Source organism: Festucalex cinctus, chromosome 1, assembly GCF_051991245.1.
Source record: "Festucalex cinctus isolate MCC-2025b chromosome 1, RoL_Fcin_1.0, whole genome shotgun sequence".
NCBI lineage: Eukaryota > Metazoa > Chordata > Actinopteri > Syngnathiformes > Syngnathidae > Festucalex > Festucalex cinctus.
The window spans coordinates 20342965-20361899 of NC_135411.1; the positions used below are offsets into that span (position 1 = coordinate 20342965).

At 40.8% G+C, this 18935-nt stretch overlaps 2 protein-coding genes, 1 long non-coding RNA gene and 2 other non-coding genes across 5 annotated transcripts; 3 read left to right on the forward strand and 2 right to left on the reverse strand.

Moving 5' to 3' along the window:
- The first annotated feature begins 313 nt into the window (after positions 1 to 313).
- On the forward strand, positions 314 to 6123 carry tada1 (transcriptional adaptor 1). The gene is made up of 8 exons (XM_077521872.1): positions 314 to 465; positions 862 to 953; positions 1043 to 1108; positions 1406 to 1500; positions 1603 to 1815; positions 2144 to 2295; positions 2760 to 2916; positions 4608 to 6123. The coding sequence occupies exons 1-8, from the start codon at positions 392 to 394 to the stop codon at positions 4758 to 4760; spliced, it is 1002 nt and encodes a 333-aa protein (XP_077377998.1). The 5' UTR covers positions 314 to 391; the 3' UTR covers positions 4761 to 6123.
- A 237-nt stretch (positions 6124 to 6360) lies between these two features.
- On the reverse strand, positions 6361 to 8164 carry LOC144019081 (transcription factor Jun-like). The gene has a single exon (XM_077521881.1). The coding sequence runs from the start codon at positions 7805 to 7807 to the stop codon at positions 6872 to 6874; it is 936 nt and encodes a 311-aa protein (XP_077378007.1). The 5' UTR covers positions 7808 to 8164; the 3' UTR covers positions 6361 to 6871.
- Positions 8165 to 9194: 1030 nt separating this feature from the next.
- LOC144019087 (uncharacterized) lies at positions 9195 to 10382 on the reverse strand. Its single transcript, XR_013283592.1, has 2 exons — positions 9946 to 10382; positions 9195 to 9838 (listed from the first exon to the last, which is right to left on the reverse strand). It is a non-coding gene; the product is annotated as an uncharacterized LOC144019087 (long non-coding RNA).
- Positions 10383 to 17621: 7239 nt separating this feature from the next.
- Positions 17622 to 17693, forward strand: trnag-ucc (transfer RNA glycine (anticodon UCC)). The gene has a single exon. It is a non-coding gene; the product is annotated as a tRNA-Gly (tRNA).
- An 814-nt stretch (positions 17694 to 18507) lies between these two features.
- On the forward strand, positions 18508 to 18579 carry trnaw-cca (transfer RNA tryptophan (anticodon CCA)). Its single transcript has one exon. It is a non-coding gene; the product is annotated as a tRNA-Trp (tRNA).
- Positions 18580 to 18935: the final 356 nt, after the last annotated feature.

Below are 18935 nucleotides of genomic sequence, written 5' to 3' on the forward strand. Positions count from 1 at the left end.
TTACGGCAAGTTGTAAAATGCATGAAGTCCTCTTATTTAGAGAGAGAGAGAGAGAGAGAGAGAGAGAGAGAGAGAGAGAGAGAGAGAGAGAGAGAGAGAGAGAGAGAGATTTTAACTGACATAATGCTACCATCTAGTGGTTTGTTGGTTTTATATGCTTTTCGCGGCTTTTTTTTCTAACCCAACCCTAAGGATTTTTTTTTTGTTTGTTTTTTGTTTTTAATATGACCCTAATATTATCAAACTAGTGATTCTTGTCATTGTCGTACATTTTAGGGGTTATGGACCGGGGTGATCTGTGCCGCCAACTCATTACTAAATTTTGCAATAAAGTTTTGGGGCGAAAAAAAGTCGCAGGATTATGACGTAATTGTGTGGCTCCAAGAACGCAATGGCATCTCATGCTGGCGAGCTTGAGATCGCAAAGAAGAATTTAACTGATGCAATTGGCGATAATGTAAAACAGTGAGTAGATACTTGCTGTCTGATGATGTGGGGTTTGCTTGGAACGTTTGAGAGTTTCTTTACAATTATTTCGCCCTTCCTTCGCTGTGTATAGCTGTGCTTGTGGCTAGCTTTCCCACTGCGGTGTTGCTTCTCTGTGTGTATTATTAGATATATCACCCTGTTTGGCTTCATTGTAAGGCTCCTTTATTGTTAGGGTATATTAATATACTACACTGTACTGGTAAATGTAAAATCTGGATTTATGTAAACCCCATGATGTTTTTTTTTTTTTTTTAGTCTGTCGTGTACGACAGGTCTACTCTGTAAACTACTTCAATAAAAAAAAGACATTAATATCTCGAATCTAACGTCGTGACAGGTTAAGTGTGTGTTGATTGTTTTCTGTTCACACAGTTATTGGGCAAACCTTAAACTATGGTTCAAGCAGAAGATCAGCAAGGAAGAGTTTGATATTGAGGCACGACGTCTATTGGCACAGGAAAATGGTTTGTGCATTATTAATAAATATGGTGCTTTTTTCCCCAAACCAAGTAACTTCTTTCAGATTTTACATACTCTCTTTATCTCTGTGCAGTCCGTGTTCACAATGACTTCCTCTTGGCAATTCTGACACGCTGCCAAATCATTGTATCCACTCCAGGTTAGTTGAATTAATAGTTTACTTATCTGAGGCATGTTATATTGGAGCTATATGGTCTGCAGATTAAGAGGACATGTTTTACACCAGCCAGTATTCATGCAATCGCAGCTCAATATTTGATGTGACAACTCAAATTTGATTTCTACTCCATCATTTTCATTTGACTGGCAGCTTTTGGCTGCTATCTTATTAGGTTAGCTAGCAAAATTGTAAATGACATGACAGTTGAAAATCGCTGCTACAGGGTGTCTTTATAATAATGTTAAAATTAAAAAAAAAAAATTCCCCTTCCTCCAGAGGGCACTGGGCAGTTACAATGGCAAGGTGGCTCTGCTTCAAAGCCAGGCAAACCAAAAGGAAAGAAGAAATGTTCCTCTAGACAAAAATTTGATGTGAGTAACTTACTAGAGCGAAACAAAAATGTGATGAAGTGCGAGTTAATACCGTTTCAGAATATCAGCATCGCTGTGTCTCCATCCTGTTTGCTCCTTCAGCATCGTTTCCAGCCTCAGAACCCTTTGAGTGCCGCACAGCCATTCAGCCCGCGGGAAGCGGTCGGTGAAGAAGAAGAACTCCGACTGAGTGCCCACACTTTGCTGTTGCCCACACGGGGACAACTGGAGGCCCGCATGATGGTGACAGCCTTTGAGCTGGGCCTGGATAATATCACGGAAGATGCGGTCAGCGCAATGTCCTGTGCAGTGGAGGTGAGTTGACGAGAGATACGGTAACACCTGGTTTAATGCAAGTGTTTGTATGTAGGGCTGTCCCAAATTTCTCTTTACAATTAGTCGATTAGTCTAAAGATTATTTTTCAACTAATTTAGTGATTGTTTTGGGTGTGTCTTCTCTTCTATTTCGATGCTCGAAATCGTGACGTAATTTCGATCGATTTCGAGAAAAAAATGAAATCGTGACACCCTTATTCAATATGCACCTTTTCTCATTTTCAATTCTATCATCTATATAGTATTGGGTTTGTGATATTTCTTAAAGACAGAGCAATACCTGATTTCCGTCTCCGCTTTATTGCAGCACCATTTGAAAGACGTTTTGACTGCTGTGATTTCCCGAAGGAAAGCATATCGCTTACGGGACGGTCATTTTCCTTACGCCTTCGGCACCGATGTCACACCGCAGCCTTATCTGAAGAACAGCCTTGCTGCCTATCACAGCGTCACTGAACGGTAAGAGCAACGCATTAACTCAATCATTCTCAGCTGTTTAACTGGATTTTGACTGATTTTGCAAGCCCCACAGAATATTGTGTTCTATTGCTATAAAAACATGGAACCTTCTTTCATCAAGGAAAAAAAATATATACTTCTGTTTCCATTTTGCAGCAATTAACATTAGAATATAGCTAGGTTTCATCATTCACAAATCTTGTTTAAAACTGTGGTGAAAACAGCTTGTTTCGACATGGCCCTGGTTGATCTCTTATACTCTGCTTCCACCTGCTGGCCGTTTTTGTTATTACTAAAAAAAAAATTCACCTGTTCATTGCAGTTGAGAGGCTGCATCAAAGCCTTATGTATGCTCTAGCATAAAAAAAAAAAAAAAATGAATAAAACTTTTTTGGGAGCAAATGAGTTAATCATGGTTGGAGTAACACTATAATACCAAACATTGGTTGATTTTTGTCCTTCAGCCCGCTTCCAAGTGCTTCACTCCCTGCTGGCCCGCCGCCTCCCATCTCCCCAGATGATGCAGAGCAGCAAGCCGTTCACTTGTTAGCTTGCTCTGCTCCCAGTCTCCAAACGGCCCTCCCACCCATCACCATGTTTGACCTCCTGGAGGCCTTACAGGTCAGACTCGCGTATCCATGTTCACTTCTGGTGAAGGGTGAATTATTAAACTAAAGTTTGTATTAGGAATAGACCGATTATCGGCCGGGCCAATTCATTATCAATGGCATCGGGCATTTTTGGAATCTGAAGGCTGATAGAGCTGATATCTCACTGAGCAGTGAATGCTTGTGAACATATAGCGAATTTGGGGTTTTCATCAGGAATTGTAATTTGTTGACAGTCACTTTTGACTTGTCATAAATACATTTGGAACATATTGAGACCATTTTTCACTGCGGAGATCTTTTGAAACGTTTTACAAACCCTAACAAAAACCCCAAATGAGATACATTTGCATGCATTTGTCACTCAGTGAGATGCAGGGAACTTTTCATTTATGGTCGATTTAAATTTCCACTTTATAAAAAAAAATAAAATAGGAACTTCCTACACTTTTTATTAACTCATTCACTGCCTTTGACAAGTATACTTGTCAATTGTATTTTTTAGAGCGGTGCTAAATGGGGGCAAATCTGAGCATGCTCCACTGTAAATATCAAACTTGGAAACAACTTTACTGATGCCCAACCACCGGTAGATGACATCATTGCCCCATTTTATAGGAAATAAACACAGTTTCAGAGTCCATGGGAGAAATGGCTGTATTTTGGCAAACCTACATTTTTCGACTGTCAATTATAAAAGAACGGGACGGGACAAAAAGTAGGGAGTCTATTCTGTTATTTGGTAGATTCGGTTTATATATAATTATTGAATGTAATATCACGTGAGTATTGGAAATGTAAAAAATTTCTATAATGACTGGCAGTGAATGAGTTTTAAGGAAAATAAATAAATCAATAAATTATGTTGAAATTTTAGAAAACTTTATTTACAGTAGAAATTTTTCGGGATCTATTTACTTGCTTTTTAATTTGTATTTATTATTATTAGCTTAACACATGCTAATGACCCTGGAAACTGCAATTTTTATTATTTTTTTTAAACAAATATGTCAGTATAGTTATTATTATTATTATTATTTTATTTGTTATTATTTTTATTATTTAAAAAATAAATAAATAAAAATAATTTTCATTTACGGATCTATTTAAATTTCCACATTATAAAAAATAGGAACTCCTACACTTTATTTAAAAAAAAAAAATGTTGAAATTTTAGAAAACTTTATTTACAGTAGAAATCTTTAGGGATCTATTTACTTGCTTTCTAATTTTTATTTTATAATTAACAACTTAAAATAATAATAAATACATAATAATAAAAAATGAGTAATAACATAAATGGTAGTAAATATTTTTATATTTTTTTTATTAGTTATGTATTTATTTATTTTTATTATTTATTATTATTTTATTATTATTATCAATAATTTTTATTATATTAATAACAACCCTGGAAGCTCACTGCAACTTTTGTTATAATTTTTTAAACAAACCTGTTAATATAGTTTAAAAGGAATTGTTTTTTCTATTTTACAGCAAATAAATATTGGCTTGAAATATTGGTTATTGGCCTCTTTGACTACTAATAATCTGTATCGTTGTCGGCCTTGAAAAAACCATATCGGTCTATCACTAGTTTCTATATTGACATCATTATTCACCAGATGTGGAAGGGAGGTGTTAAAATGTGCAACAATAAAAGGATGGATTATATAGTGTTGGGGTAATATTTATCTGGTCTAGGTTCACCGCGGGGTGATGCCCTCGCACACCATGTATGCTCTGAACATGGAGCGCATCCTGTCGCGGCTCTGGCACCCCAGCCACGAAGAACTGGAGCAGGACCACGTGCACAGGCAGCGGCTTGCCGCCAAAGACGGCGTGCTGATCAGCTGAGGTCAACACGCCAACCTATGGAGTCAGTATGCATAAAATGTGGAACAAACTTAGTTCTCTGCTGGAAGTGGATGGGAAGTAGTATGTCGAGATAATGCTTCCTGTGTAGGAAAACTGCACTTGTGTTGCACAGAAAGAGGATCGATGGATCAAGATGAAACAAAGCAATTGGACGGTGGACACATGACTGTGTGTCAGTCTGGTGCTGGCAGATTTTCACTCTGCTGTACCACCATTTTTTTTTGGCAACCAATTGCCACCTGGAGTTGCAGTTCTGTAGTCAGATTGGACTTAAAAGTGTTTACTTTTAGAATTTAGCAGTGGGTAGGGGAGCCGAAGACACATGGGCCATATGACCCACATGAGCATTTGATGCAACTAGCCTTAAACATTTCTTGACAATAATGTGTTATATGTGACCCCACTAGTCTAAACATAAAATTTTTGTTAATATTACATTTGTAGAATATCAGTTGTGAAGCAAAATCCGGCCGTTTTTATCCATCTCAGGGGGCGGCCATTTTGCCACTTGCTGTTGACTGAAGAGGACAATCAATGTTGTTTTGGGTTCAGGCTACGACCAATCACAACTCGCTTGTATTCTGAAGCTAGGCTGTGATTGGTTGTTACGGGGACCTGAGCAACTGTGATGTCATTTCACTCGACAGCAAGTGGCAAAATGGCTGCCTTGTGATAGTGATAAAAACGGCTGGATTTTGCTGTTAAGTCATATTGCGCTAATACAATATTAACCAGATTACTGTATTGAGTGGAGCTGCATAGAACATTCAGATTTTATTTTATTTTTTACTTGACTCCCCCTTTAGCCTCAAGAGAACTGTTTGAAAAGCACAAAATGTAACCTACAAATGTACACATATAATAGCATTTATTCAGTGCTTTTTGCTTGTGTCATTTGAGAAAAATAAAAGCTATTAATGGCAGAATTCAAGTGTAAAGAAATCAAAACATTAAGTAACTTAGAGTAGTGTACTTGAACAAAACAAAGTATAATCAGGAAAAAAAGTGGCCAAAGTTTGAGGCATTTGACATAAACATTTTTGCGAAGCAAGACTGAAACCGCACACTCAAACTGAGTCCTAAAAGTATGTTTACATGTGGTTCTGAAAAGGGGCTGTTTCACCTGTCTAGTCTTTCTTTTATGAAAATATATACAGTACACAATTTGATTTAAGTGGCTCTATGGTGCACGCATGGTTCCTTTTTTATACATTTTGTACAGTTTTTTTTTTCTTTTCTTCAAATTTGTATGTGGAAGGAATAAAAGAAAAGTTACTAGTACAAAGTCAGTTGACTTTTTGTTGTTAAATAATTGTTCTTTATTAAAATAATGTAAAAGTGAGTTTGTTTGCAATCACTTTCTTCCCCGAACATACAGGACAGTGACTCAGAAGACATCCCACTGTGCCGAGGGGCCTCTTACCAAATATGGCATATCGCCACTCACTTCCGCAGCGCGGACATCCAATCAGAGCTCGTGCCGACTTCCAAGCTGCACTGGAAGTGACTCACTTTCTGCCCCACTTACTCCATGAATCTCAAGTCTGCTAGGAAACATTCATTATTAAGGACGAATAAGCATTGTCGAGTCCAACGTTTTATTTTGTCATATGTACAATTGTGAAGTGCTCAAAAACGGCGTACAAATAATTCAATGTCTAACATTAGTTACACCTGACCTGCATCCCAAAAGTTGCATCAATGTGAGGATTAAGAGTAAGTAAGGCAGGTTTAGTCAGTAAACGTTTCACACCTGAGTGCGTAAAAGGTTAGATAATGTTAGTGTTACTGTACAAGTGCATCTAATGTGTTATTTATTGCAGCTTGTTTGACATCATAGCATGGCTGGGTCTGCGGATGCTCCCACATCAGTACTGGATGGAGTAGAAAGAGACAAAGAACCCCCTTAAAAGATGTTTGTAACAGGTAGGATGTCATATTTCATCTGCACATGGCCCAGGTTCTGCGTCATTCATCATTACAAATCAGCGTGTCTGCAGAAAAGCTGGAAGGAGAAAGTGCCTGAGCTGACGATCATTTGGACTTGCGGCTACTCAAGACATGTCCCATCATGCACCCCTGCCGGGAGTCTAGAACGCCTGGAGCTGCTGTGTCAAGATGAGCTGACAGCCGCTGTTGACGTGGTCCATGACCTTTTGTTTGAGCAGAGCCAGCTCGTCCCGCAGGATGTTGGCAGACGACACCAACTCCGTGTGTTGGCTCTTGAGGTTTTTCACCCTGTCCTCCAGACGCGATATCCTCTCCAGCTTCCGTTTCCGGCACTTGGAAGCGGCCACTCTGTTCCTCATTCGCTTCCTCTCCGCCTTGATACGCTCCTGTCTCTCCATGTTGATGGGGGAGAGCGGCGGCGTCTCGCCGGGCATCTCGGGCACCGTCTGCGGCTCCTCTTTCAGAGCACGGAGCCTCGAGTGTTGCACCTGGTGGTCTACGTGGGGAGCCGGGTAACAGGCGGGTGGGTGTCTGTCGTTGGCGGGTGCGGATGAGCCCTGCACGGGCCGGTTGAAATTCGCCAAGTTGGTGTATTCCGGAGGCTCCGGGGGGCGCACCGTGCAGCTGTAAGGATTCTCACCGGTGTCGGCCGCAGCTGTGCCGGATGCCACGCCGGTGGTCTGCGGCGCCTCGGGGTGGGCGGCGCTCATCTGGTGGTAGTGGAGCTCAGCCAGCGCCTTCGCGAAACCCTCGGCGAAGCCCTCCTGCTCGTCCGTGATGTTCTTGGGACAGACGAATTGAGTCGGGGTGGGGGTCGTCAGGCCCGTGCACGACTGGATGATTAACCGCTCCAGCTCCGGGGAGGCCAGTTTCAGGAGACCCACGTCGGGCGACGTGAGGATGTCCAGGGCCTTGGAGGCCAGCTGGGGTTTGAAGTTTCGGGGGTCGTTCAGATTCAGAGTCATGGATTGCTTGAGGGCTTTTGTGTTGAAGCCGTACACCCTCGCCCCGTCTTGGTGAGGGTTCGACGCGTTCACGGCGTCGTCGTAGAACGTCGCTTCCATTTTCCCGGACATGAAGTTTATGTCACTTTAAGAGAGGGCTTCTCACCTTGAAAACAATCCACTGTTTACATATGACTTGTTTTCTCTCGGCCTTGTGACAGGGTCCGCCTTTTGTTGAAGTTCAAATCACTTGACAACTTCGCGTCCCGAGAAAACTTTTCTCTCTCCAACCGCGCGATCATCGGTTAAAAAAAGACGTCGTTTCCCAGCCACTCGCAACAAAATGTCCGCCAAAATATCCTCTTTTGATTGATCTTCCTCTTAAACAGAGAAAACGGTGCCTGATTTAGGATAGTACTTTCTATCACTTCCAACGTGGAGACGAACTTTATCCACCTCTGAGCTGCAGCTCCCCTGAAAATAACAATGATGTCATTTCTAAGCGTTCCGATTGGCTGGAGCGGATTCGTCGGGCGGGGTCTATCTACTGACATGGGGGTTGCTCTGACAACAGGCCATGTCCCCGCCCCCCGCGGTGCTTTATGGGATTAGGTAATGCAGACAGTGGAGCAATGTACGCTGGCATTACGTATGTGTTTTTGAATATTTAGTTACCCGCTCAATCGTTACTGAAATGCTTATACATGAACACGAACAGGCAAGGTTAGTCTTTCAGGGGATACTATTGGAACATGTGTCCGACAGGAAAATCTGTTGTTTTTATCGTCCCTAGCAATCCTCAATTGGTGGACCGAGCCGAGACCCAAAAGTGGGTCTGCCTGCCTGGCCACATGTACTCGCATCCAAAACTACTAAAGCAGGACTGTTCAACTTGTTTTCATCACAAACCACTGTTTTGGGGGGCAGTTTACAACTGGTGAAATTGCATAAATTAATTCTACGCTAAAAAGCTCTGTCTGCAGGGCATACCTTTTTGTTTTACAATAAGGGAGCAAAATATAAAAGATTTTGTGTAACAGATTTATTGGTATTTGAAATGACAGAACAAACAAATAATGTCATTTGTTTTTTTTGGTTTCATCTGAAGATCCTATAAATTCCACTGGAAATTGTGTTTTTACCATGCTGTTGTCTGTAGCGATGATGCCACCAACTTCCGTTGCATATGGAGTCCCTTGTAGTCCATTAACTGAAATATAAATGTTGAGGGAACCCTATCAACTGCCCCATCATATTACATAATAACTAAATTAATTTATATTAAAATTAACAATATCAAATTTATTATTATACATAAAAGTAGTGGTTTTATAGGTTGGTCTTGTGCTAAAATAAAACCAAATGAACAATTAATTCATATGAAAGACACTTTATCAAGCTCCTTCAATTTGAGTGGTTAACACACTTTGACTCGCAGTCTTTTAAGCGCTCACTATGACATCGTCACAAAATTCTACCAAACAAGTGTGGCGTAAACATAAATCAGATTACAACAAAATGCAAACAAATCTGTGGCTTTATTACTTCAACTTAAAAGAATGATATCTAGACATGTGGACTGCACTTCTTAGCTTATTTATATAGATAAACATACAGAAAAATATACAGTACATATAGAAATACTGAAACTTGCAACCTTGATTATTTGAAAATTGCATTTAACTACATTGCTCTGTTGATTTGAATTTGATGAATTGTAGGAATGTTCCGACCCATCGAGGTGTAGCAGCAAGTGTCTCCTGTTCTGTTCCCCCCTCCCAGCACTCTTCAGAAGATAGCACTGTTTCCAGCCCCCCCTTATTGCCCGTGCCAGCTGCTTCCATCATGCTGTGTTCTTCCATCATGAGCAGAGGCCTTAAAGGTGGGACAGTCCAGGCAGGATCCATTGGAACAAAACCAGAGAAGCCTGTATGCACGCATGCGTTGATCTATCAGCTCAGCAAAGTTTTGATTACTTCTAAACACTGAATTGAGGGCTACACACACAAACACACGCCAAGTAGCGAGAGCGACAGATGAAATTTCAAACAGTGTCTGTGCTATGTTTGTTGAAGACCATCTGTTTCTTCCTGTCTTGCCGCTTGATTTCTGTGCGCAGTCTTTCACTCGTTCGCAAACACAGACGGTGCTGTTTCCTTTAAACTCCAAGAAAAGAACACAATGGAGGTAAGACAGGATGTAGTGAAGAACTGAAAACAAAGCTTCTTAATAAACTGGTTAACATTCGTTCAATCATTCATTCTCCGAACCTTCTGCTTCTATTGGGCCAAGGCAGCACATGATGGCAGCACTCTCAGATTGTCATTTTGTTTGGAAATTCTGATTTAATGATTAGACCATTCTAAATATTTTGAAAACAGACACTTCAAATAATATACAGTATATGCATCAATAGAGTAACTTTGAAAGATACCATCTAATCCCAAACATTTTGCAGTGACTAATAATTCACAAGTTAACTTTCAAGACTTTTAACTTTTCAAGGAGTGTAATGCCTTTTAATGCAATAATTTCCTCAAAATGTAATATAATGGGCACTTAACTTGATCAAAAATGTCATAAAACCAAAAATTTTAATAATTTCACCAATAATCTAATTAACTCATTCACTGCCTTGGACAAATTATTTCGTCAAAACCCTTTTTTTTTTTTTTTTTTTTTTTTTTAAAGAAAAATAGCATGACTAATATTGTAACATTTTCACCAATAACATTGGGGACCCCCCCCCCCCCCCCCCCCTCCAAAAAAAAGATAATGTAAAAATTGACAGATAATGTATACATGTTCACTTTCAGTCAAAAGTTCAAATTTTGAGATTCTAAGGCTCTTATTTACACTCACAGCAAAAATTGGAGTGTTAAATGCTTCAGAGTTCAATTCAACCTCCAAAGTGTATTTTTAACACTGATTTAAATCGAGGTCAGTGTTGGAGTTATTTTGTAAGAGTTGATTTGTTAAGTGTTAAACCAACTTCTTGGAGTGCGATATGTTACAATTACATTTACCAGATCTTTCTTTAAATTATTATTTTAATAATGTTATGTTCAGGTTTTGTTGTTAAACAATCAAAGACGTGTTCACTGTTACAACAGAATTTTAGTGTTCTTATAACAGGGCATGCGGCACCCTATATTGTAATAATTTCATGAAAATTATTTGTAAAATTATTCAATTTTGAGGAGTTGGTTAAATTTTTTCTAATCAATTTAAGTGCATATTTTATTACATTTTCAGGAAATTCCACTATAGTGTGCTGCAAGGAGTCAAGCCAAGATGAGCATCTGGATTTAGTCTACTCTTTGAACTACTCCTGAACTCTCTATTTGACCTTTGGTCACGACCTTTGCTAATCTCAAACTGTTGTATCAGTCAGAGGTTAAAATACTTGAAAGAACACATGGTGGACATGTCACAGTGATGTACGCCCCATTGCCCTTGCACATGCACACAGTCACTTTATTTCAATCCATCTTAAACATTATTGCAGAAGTTTGTGCCACTGGTGGATTCCATGTGAGCTGGAGAATGGCTTAAAACCTGCACAATCATTGTTATTTGTCCCCGAGTGGGCATTTCCAAGACATAAACTTGGTATTAAGCAGCTGCCATGTGAGTGCCAGACAATCACATGACTCATGGCCATGATCTGTCAGATTGTGGCATTTCCCCGATATATTGCAGTTCTTTTTTTCAATAGAACATTTATAGAACACAGGAAGAAAAGTAAAACACTTGAGCATACTCATGCAGTAGCTGCTGTTGGCCACAGCTCACATCCAGACTCACACGTCACATGCAGACATTCGCTAATGTCGCACACCACCCCGCCAGCATGTACATCTTAAATGGCCTTAAATGCATGTCTTATTGTGGTCATGTGAAGTTGTCCATCAACTTTATGTGTAACAGTTATCTGCGGGAAGAGATTTGTCTCAAAAATATTCACACAAATAAATTTGTGATTTACACGTGTTTTTCAGATCCACAAATATTTTCGCGATTTTCACGTGTTTTTCAGATCCACAAACATATTCATGATTTTCACACGTGTTTTTTAGATCCACAAACATTTTCTTGATTTTCAGGTGCACAAATATCCCCGCGATTTTCACGTCTTTTTAAATATTGTGTGTGCATTTTCCATGACTTTTGCTCACGAGTTGTCGAAAGCGCGTTTGTGGATCGTCGCGCACGCGCATTTATTTTTGACACAAACATCACGCTGTTTTCGAGATTTTCACACACACAAGCCCTCAGATATTCACGCGTCTCAGGCCCGTTCCTCCTCCGTCCACGGGAGCCGGTGTTGCCGTCTCAATTTCACGAGAACGAGCCACTTCTCGTTTAAAATTGGACACTGAAAAAACAGAAATCAAGTCTCAAGTCTTTATCTGACCTTCCATTATGTGTTTATTTTTGCTGCTGGTCTACGACGTGCCAATGACCACCGTCGAGTGCCTCGAGAGGAAGGTTAGCTCTTTCTTGAGGAAGTGGCTGGGCCTTCCACGAAGCCTCAGCAGCATCGCACTGTACGGGAGGAACAACAAGTTGACTCTGCCCTTCAGCAGTCTGAAGGAGGAGTTTATGGTGACCCGAGCGAGAGAGGTGCTGCTGTATAGGGACTCAAGCGACAACAGAGTCTCCTCGGCTGGCATACAGGTGAAGACCGGCAGAAAGTGGTGCGCTCAAGAGGCAGTCGACCAGGCTGAGTCCCGCCTGCGGCACAGCGAGCTGGTGGGATCAGTGGCATGCGGGCGAGCAGGACTTGGGAGCAACCCAAGACCTTCCTACAACAAGGCACAGGGGAAGGAGAGGCGCCTGCTTATCCAGGAAGAGGTTCGGGCAGGGGTGGAGGAAGAGCGCTGCAGTAGGACAGTAGGGGCGTGGCAGGGGGCGTGGACCCGGTGGGAAGAGGCAGCTCGCCGGAAGATCTCGTGGACAGAGCTTTGGCTATCTGAGCCACACCGGATCAAGTTCCTCATCCAGTCGGTCTACGACGTCCTACCAAGCCCATCCAACCTCCACCACTGGGGCCTGGCTGAGAACCCACTGTGCCCGCTTTGCCAAAGGGTCGGATCGCTGGAGCACATCCTGAGTTGCTGCCCACGAGCACTGGGAGAGGGACGTTACCGCTGGCGTCACGAGCAAGTGCTGCGAGTCATTGCGGAGACCATCAGCTCAGGGATCTCCACCAGCAAACACCAACAGCCAGCAAGGCAATCCATCGCCTTCGTCAGAGCTGGGGAGAAACCACAGCAGCATCGGGGTGAAGCAGTTGGTCTCCTGGCAACAGCCCAGGACTGGCAGTTGAAAGTCGACCTAGGGAAACAGCTCAAGTTCCCAGAGAACATCGCGGTGACCACACTCAGGCCTGACATCGTCCTTGTGTCAGAAACAACAAGGCAAGTGGTCCTGCTGGAATTGACTGTTCCCTGGGAAGACAGGATGGAGGAGGCTTTTGAGAGGAAGAGAGCCAAGTATGAGGAGCTGGCAGGTGAATGCCGAAGTTGGGGATGGAAGACCCGGTGCACTCCCATAGAGGTCGGATGCAGAGGATTTGCTGGTCAGTCACTCGTCTGGGCACTCAAGATGCTGGGAGTGAAGGGACTGCACAACAGGCGAGCCATCAAGAACATCAGTGACGCAGCAGAGAAGGCGTCAAGATGGCTGTGGATCAAGCGGGGCGACACGTGGTCACATGCTCTTAAGACACAAGCCGGGACTTGATCAACCCCGGCTGGGTCCCCTGGGCGAGGGTGTCTGTTGTGAGACCCGAAACACCCAATGAACCCAGGTGCCAACACTGATGATGTGTCTTAAGCTGCACCAAAAGTGTATATAACAACCATTATGTGTTTATTTTTGCACAAGTTGCGAAACAAAATATGACCTTAGTTTGTTTCCCTCGAGTTTTTTTTTGCCTTCACTCGAAAGAAACTCTTCTTCTGCTGTTAAATTTTCTTCTTCTACACCACTGAGCGTAGCTAAGCAGCAGCTCTGATCTGTATATATTACTGGATAGCCACTAGACCAAAACTACTTGGCAATACGAGCCTATACATTTACAATATCAAAATTGGATAACATTGGAGACAGTACCTCGTAGAAAGAGGATGATTTATGATGTTTTAAATATGTTAAGCATAAACAACAGGACTTCAGACATTTTACAACTTGCCTAGGTTAGTGATGTATTCAGGGTTTGTCTCTTCAAAGACAATAGAACACAGATATCATCCTCCATCAGCAGATACATAATTTGGTTCATATTGAGTAGGATCACATCTTGTAAGACTGTTTGTTGCGTATGACTCACAAGTTTGTCATTGCTGGCTAATCTGTGCCGAGAAGTCAATGTTAGTGATGAGACGTTTGCGAATAGAGTTGCATCATAACATCACTGTCCTCCATGGAGCCTTTAGCTGACTTTGGGAGCGAGAAGTGGAATAAACACCGGACTGGTTCGGCTAGCCTGGCACAAATAGACCACAACCACCATTCACATTCCTATTCACACCTATAGACAATCACTTACTTGTCTTCAGTTAAAACCTGATGTAAACTTTACGTTTGTGGTATACATAGAGTGTAAATATAGTATCACATGTCTGTGTCATGCGTTCATTAAAAATACAAGAATTATATATATAATACTTAGGGATGGGCGAGTACTGATACCAGCCTTTTTTCAAGTACTCGAGTACTCGTGACGCAGACGAGTACAAGCGAGCGATGGCAGAGGGGGAAGACGTTAAGTGAGTCCTCCTTGCCTGTAACTGGCGCTAGCTTGCAGCAGTTTTTCACCAAAACTTCACCGGTTTGGAAATACTTCAAAATTGTGAATCTTAAACTAAAAGAGCATTTTTGTGTTTTATTTTCAGCGTGAAGACTATTGAAGAGTGACTGTGCTGTTTTTTGTTGTTGTCAAAATTAAAGGAAATATATTTCTTTAAACATCTTTTAGTGATTTTTTTTTTATTTGTCAAAATGTACTACTGGTATCGGCAGTTGGTATCGGTATCGGTGAGTACTGAGGGTCTGAATAGCGGTATCGGTCTGAAAAAAAAAGTGATATCGAACATCCCTAATAATAATATAAAACTTTGCCCTGCGATTGGCTGGCAACCAGTCCAGAGTGTACCTCGCCTACTGCCCAAAGCCAGCTGAGATAGGCTCCAGCACCCCCTGCGACCCTTGTGAGGAATAAGCGCTCAAGAAAATGGATGGATGGAATATAGAACTTAATGCAACTCCGCTAACCTATTGGCTTTGACATCATACTTTAGACAGCCGAGTCCGTGCGTTGCTTGAAAGTGGCGGATCTTCACTCAGCCTAGCAACAGTCACGGGCAGAGTTACTCGGTGCGGGGACGGTATTATGCCTATTGAATTGTGACGTCACAATTACATGAAATTTGTTACGGCTCGCACTTGCTAGCAAGATATTTACTTAGTGTTTTGATTTTACGCTTGATGGGTAGTAGTCCAGAGATTCTATACACAAGCAATTAAAAAGTCAATTTTGCATAAAATGTCGCTTTTGAGGGTCTTTAGAAAATGATATTGTGAGAAGGGAATAGAAAAATAGTCCACAAACTTCAAGAAAAGCAGTAAGAGTTCAAGCACCATCATACATACACATTGTCACTTATTCGGGCTTTAATGTTATATTGATGTTTTAGTATACACAGTGATTAACGTTATTTTACACTTTAAGACCATTAATAATCTTAAGAAGTACCCTAAATAGTAAATCTTTTATTATTCCAGCATGTTAACTCTGGAATTGATCATTCCTATTTTCTATGGATACAAATTCTGAAACGAAACAGATGGTGTTTGATCTGAGAGTTTCCACTGTTGTATTTAAATGTGTGATATTGAATGATGACTGACTTTACAGGTGATGTGACTGTCACTTTCTCATACTGGTTGACTTAGCATACAAACCCTGGCGGTCAGTCCACTGATTTCTCTCTTTCTCTCTCTCTCTCTGTCTCTCTCTCTCTCTCTCTCTCTCTCTCTCTCTCTCTCTCTCTCTCTCTCTCTCTCTCTCTCCAAATGACCTCATCTGATCTTTCATTTGAGTGCTTCCCTGTTTCCCTTTCAGTATCCTCTGATTTCAGCTTGTACACTACATATCGTATACTGGACGCCATGAAAAAAAAATCAGGGCCTGATATTAAAAACATCTTTTGATGTGGGGGATTGAAAAAACAAACTATTTGTGCAAAGTAACACAGGCCAATGCAACAGGTACAAAGTACAAACAAGGGACCATGACATGCTTTTGTGTTTGGGAACAGCAACTACTTGCAACACTAAATAAACATACACACCACCCCAAATGTATTGGATCAGTGATGACAATTCCTTTATTTGTACTTATTCTTTATAGGCTTCAAATCTGAAACTGAGCAGTGCTGTTTATTGTTTGAATAATCAATGTAGTATGGGAAAAAACAACTTGCTCAAATGAAAAATGGGTGGATTCAAACAAAAGATGCGTATCAATTTGCAGCAATTTGTATTCGGCGGAGTATAATAAACTAAAAAACAACGATAAAAATTATATACAATAACATCGTTATATGTTCGATGTTTGACGTCATTATGTCTGCCCGTCTCATTTACACTATTTAAGTTAATAAACAAAAATCTCAAGAATACCATTCAGTATTTACACCACTGCAAATTATAACAATAAAAATACAACTATTAAATTAATACATCTGACAGTTATCGATCAAAATTTTACATAATTAACGTATCCTTCAGTGATTATTTTTTTCATTCGTCTGTGTGTAGTGTCATTAAAGTGCTGACCTTTATCTGCTGGTTGGACCTAAAATACAAGTATAGCACATTGTTTTCTATTTATTTAATCAGAAGAGACTCAGATTTCGACATAAATGTGTTTAAGATTCCAGATGCTGAATCATCTTTTGCTTGGTCAAGTTGTCATCCTTCTGATCTAGCATCATCAGTTCTCACACCAGAGAATGGTGAGCCTTTAAGCCAGATGCATTAAAAATAGGACAATATTGTTTGGACTTGGCTGCACCTGTCAAGCCTCCTTCCAAAGACGAGTGCAGCTGGGAGTTGTTGTTGTCTGACCCGCTAGGTTGTGCGGCTTGAGAGTGCATAAAGGCCGTGCACTGCATAAGTTATCAGCTGAAGCGCATCAAAACCACTGTAGCCCAATTCTTTCTACAAGTGGGTCATGGGCGGACTGAAAACGCACATGATTTATTAAAGGTTATTTTACATTTTCATTAATGCAATAGAGGCAATGGCAAAAATGATCACAGCCTTCAGAGGTAAGGCAAAACATTGACATAATTTTTGTCCTTATTTGTCATATTCTTTGTCCATATGACATGTTAGGGGAAAGCATAAAGTAATCCTTGCTTTTGAATTATTTATGATATGTATAACTGCAAAGGTCCCATAAATGATCCAACAGCAATGTAAGGTTACAATTTAACTTAAATAATCAGACAAAATTAGAAATGATACCTAAAATTTCCTAAATGGAATAAATGTAACCTTTTGTTTTGCAGCTTTTACCAAAGTACACGTCTGGCACATTATTTACCACCAGAGGGAGTACCAGGCCCTTATGAACACATTTGGGAATGGGACAGTATACTGTAACTACCAACAGGGCATCACCATGAATTTGGGGTCCGTGAAAAAAAAAGAAAAAAGGATCACTTCTGTTCTAGGTTTTTTGGGTTGAACTGTGCCAATTGTGCACACGTGTCTGTTCAAGACATTACCACTTTTTGTTCTAAAGCAAAACAACCCAAGTAAAATCTCCCTTTTTGGATCATAAAAGAATATTTCCCCCTTTTTTAAACAATTTCCACGTTAACGATTATGGTGTCCGAACATAAATGGATTTGTCTACATTTTTACTCACGCGTTGGTGGTATAGTGGTAAGCATAGCTGCCTTCCAAGCAGTTGACCCGGGTTCGATTCCCGGCCAACGCAGTAATTTGTTTTCTAAATAAATTAAAAAGAAAATCATTAATTTTCCACTTTACATTTTGGATACCGAAAGGACAGCTACAATTACAAGTGAGGATATTTTGGTGGTAGTGTCCAGGAAGCTAACCAGCGTGTTGAATCGTGGCTACGTTCTGTCCTGTCCCCCAGTACTGTACTGTGAAGTGCAGCAGCACCACGGCAGTCGTACTTGGAGAATTATCTGACAGCCAAGAAACATCGAAGGTATCAGTACATGTCATGGACGTTTACAAATCAACGTTTTGGAATTATTGTTCTTTTTGTAATAACTAGAAATAAAAGATTTTAAAACTAGTGGCCAATAACAACTCAAATGTATCTGAGGGGGTCCCGGCGACCTTGTCTTTATTAACTGAGCTAATCGGCCTTGTTCTGGCTGTGAAATTCACACTTAAAAAATTGAAACCACAGTACTTGTGGATATTTTTCTTTCAACTCTTTCTAGCCTTTTTGCTAAGTGCTAACGCTGAGTTTACAGAGGTAGTGTCTCTTCTTCTGATATTGCCTTTCCTGAATCTCTGTGAACTAACGCTGACTATTGCCATCTATTGTCCTGAAAGTGCAACTGCATCTACAACATTAAGCGCGATGGTGATGGGTTCTTCTAATGTAGAGTACAACACTACACAGTGATTCAAATACACATGCATGAACAAAAACGGAAAAGTATCCGAAATTTACATTATGGTGAAACTATAATAATAATAATAATACAGACTTTGAAGACGCTCCTTTGTGCAAAGCGCATTTAAAAGCCAAATTTAATGGATTACCAAAAGACCTCGTGGCGCAACGGTAGCGCGTCTGACTCCAGATCAGAAGGTTGCGTGTTCAAATCACGTCGGGGTCATTGGGTTTTCATTTTGCGTGAAAAGAAAAATAATTGTGAGTATATTTATCATAATACAGGGGTTTGGGCGGATTCCGAACAGCGCACTATATCTAGCGGCGAAGGAATCGTCGTCACGTTGTGGGTCGTAACGTGGCACACTGACGTAAGACACACCCATTACCACCAGGCATAAGAATTTTGATTTGATTTCTTACATCCGATAAGTGTTTCAGACTGTCATAAATTTTATTCAATTATGGCCTTAGCTAGGGTCGTAACAAATTCATAGCGCGTATCGATTTACGTGCCATCTCGGACATCGCCACCGGGTTGACTTGCATAAAATTTTATGAGTGACTGTTTTGCGTCAGAAA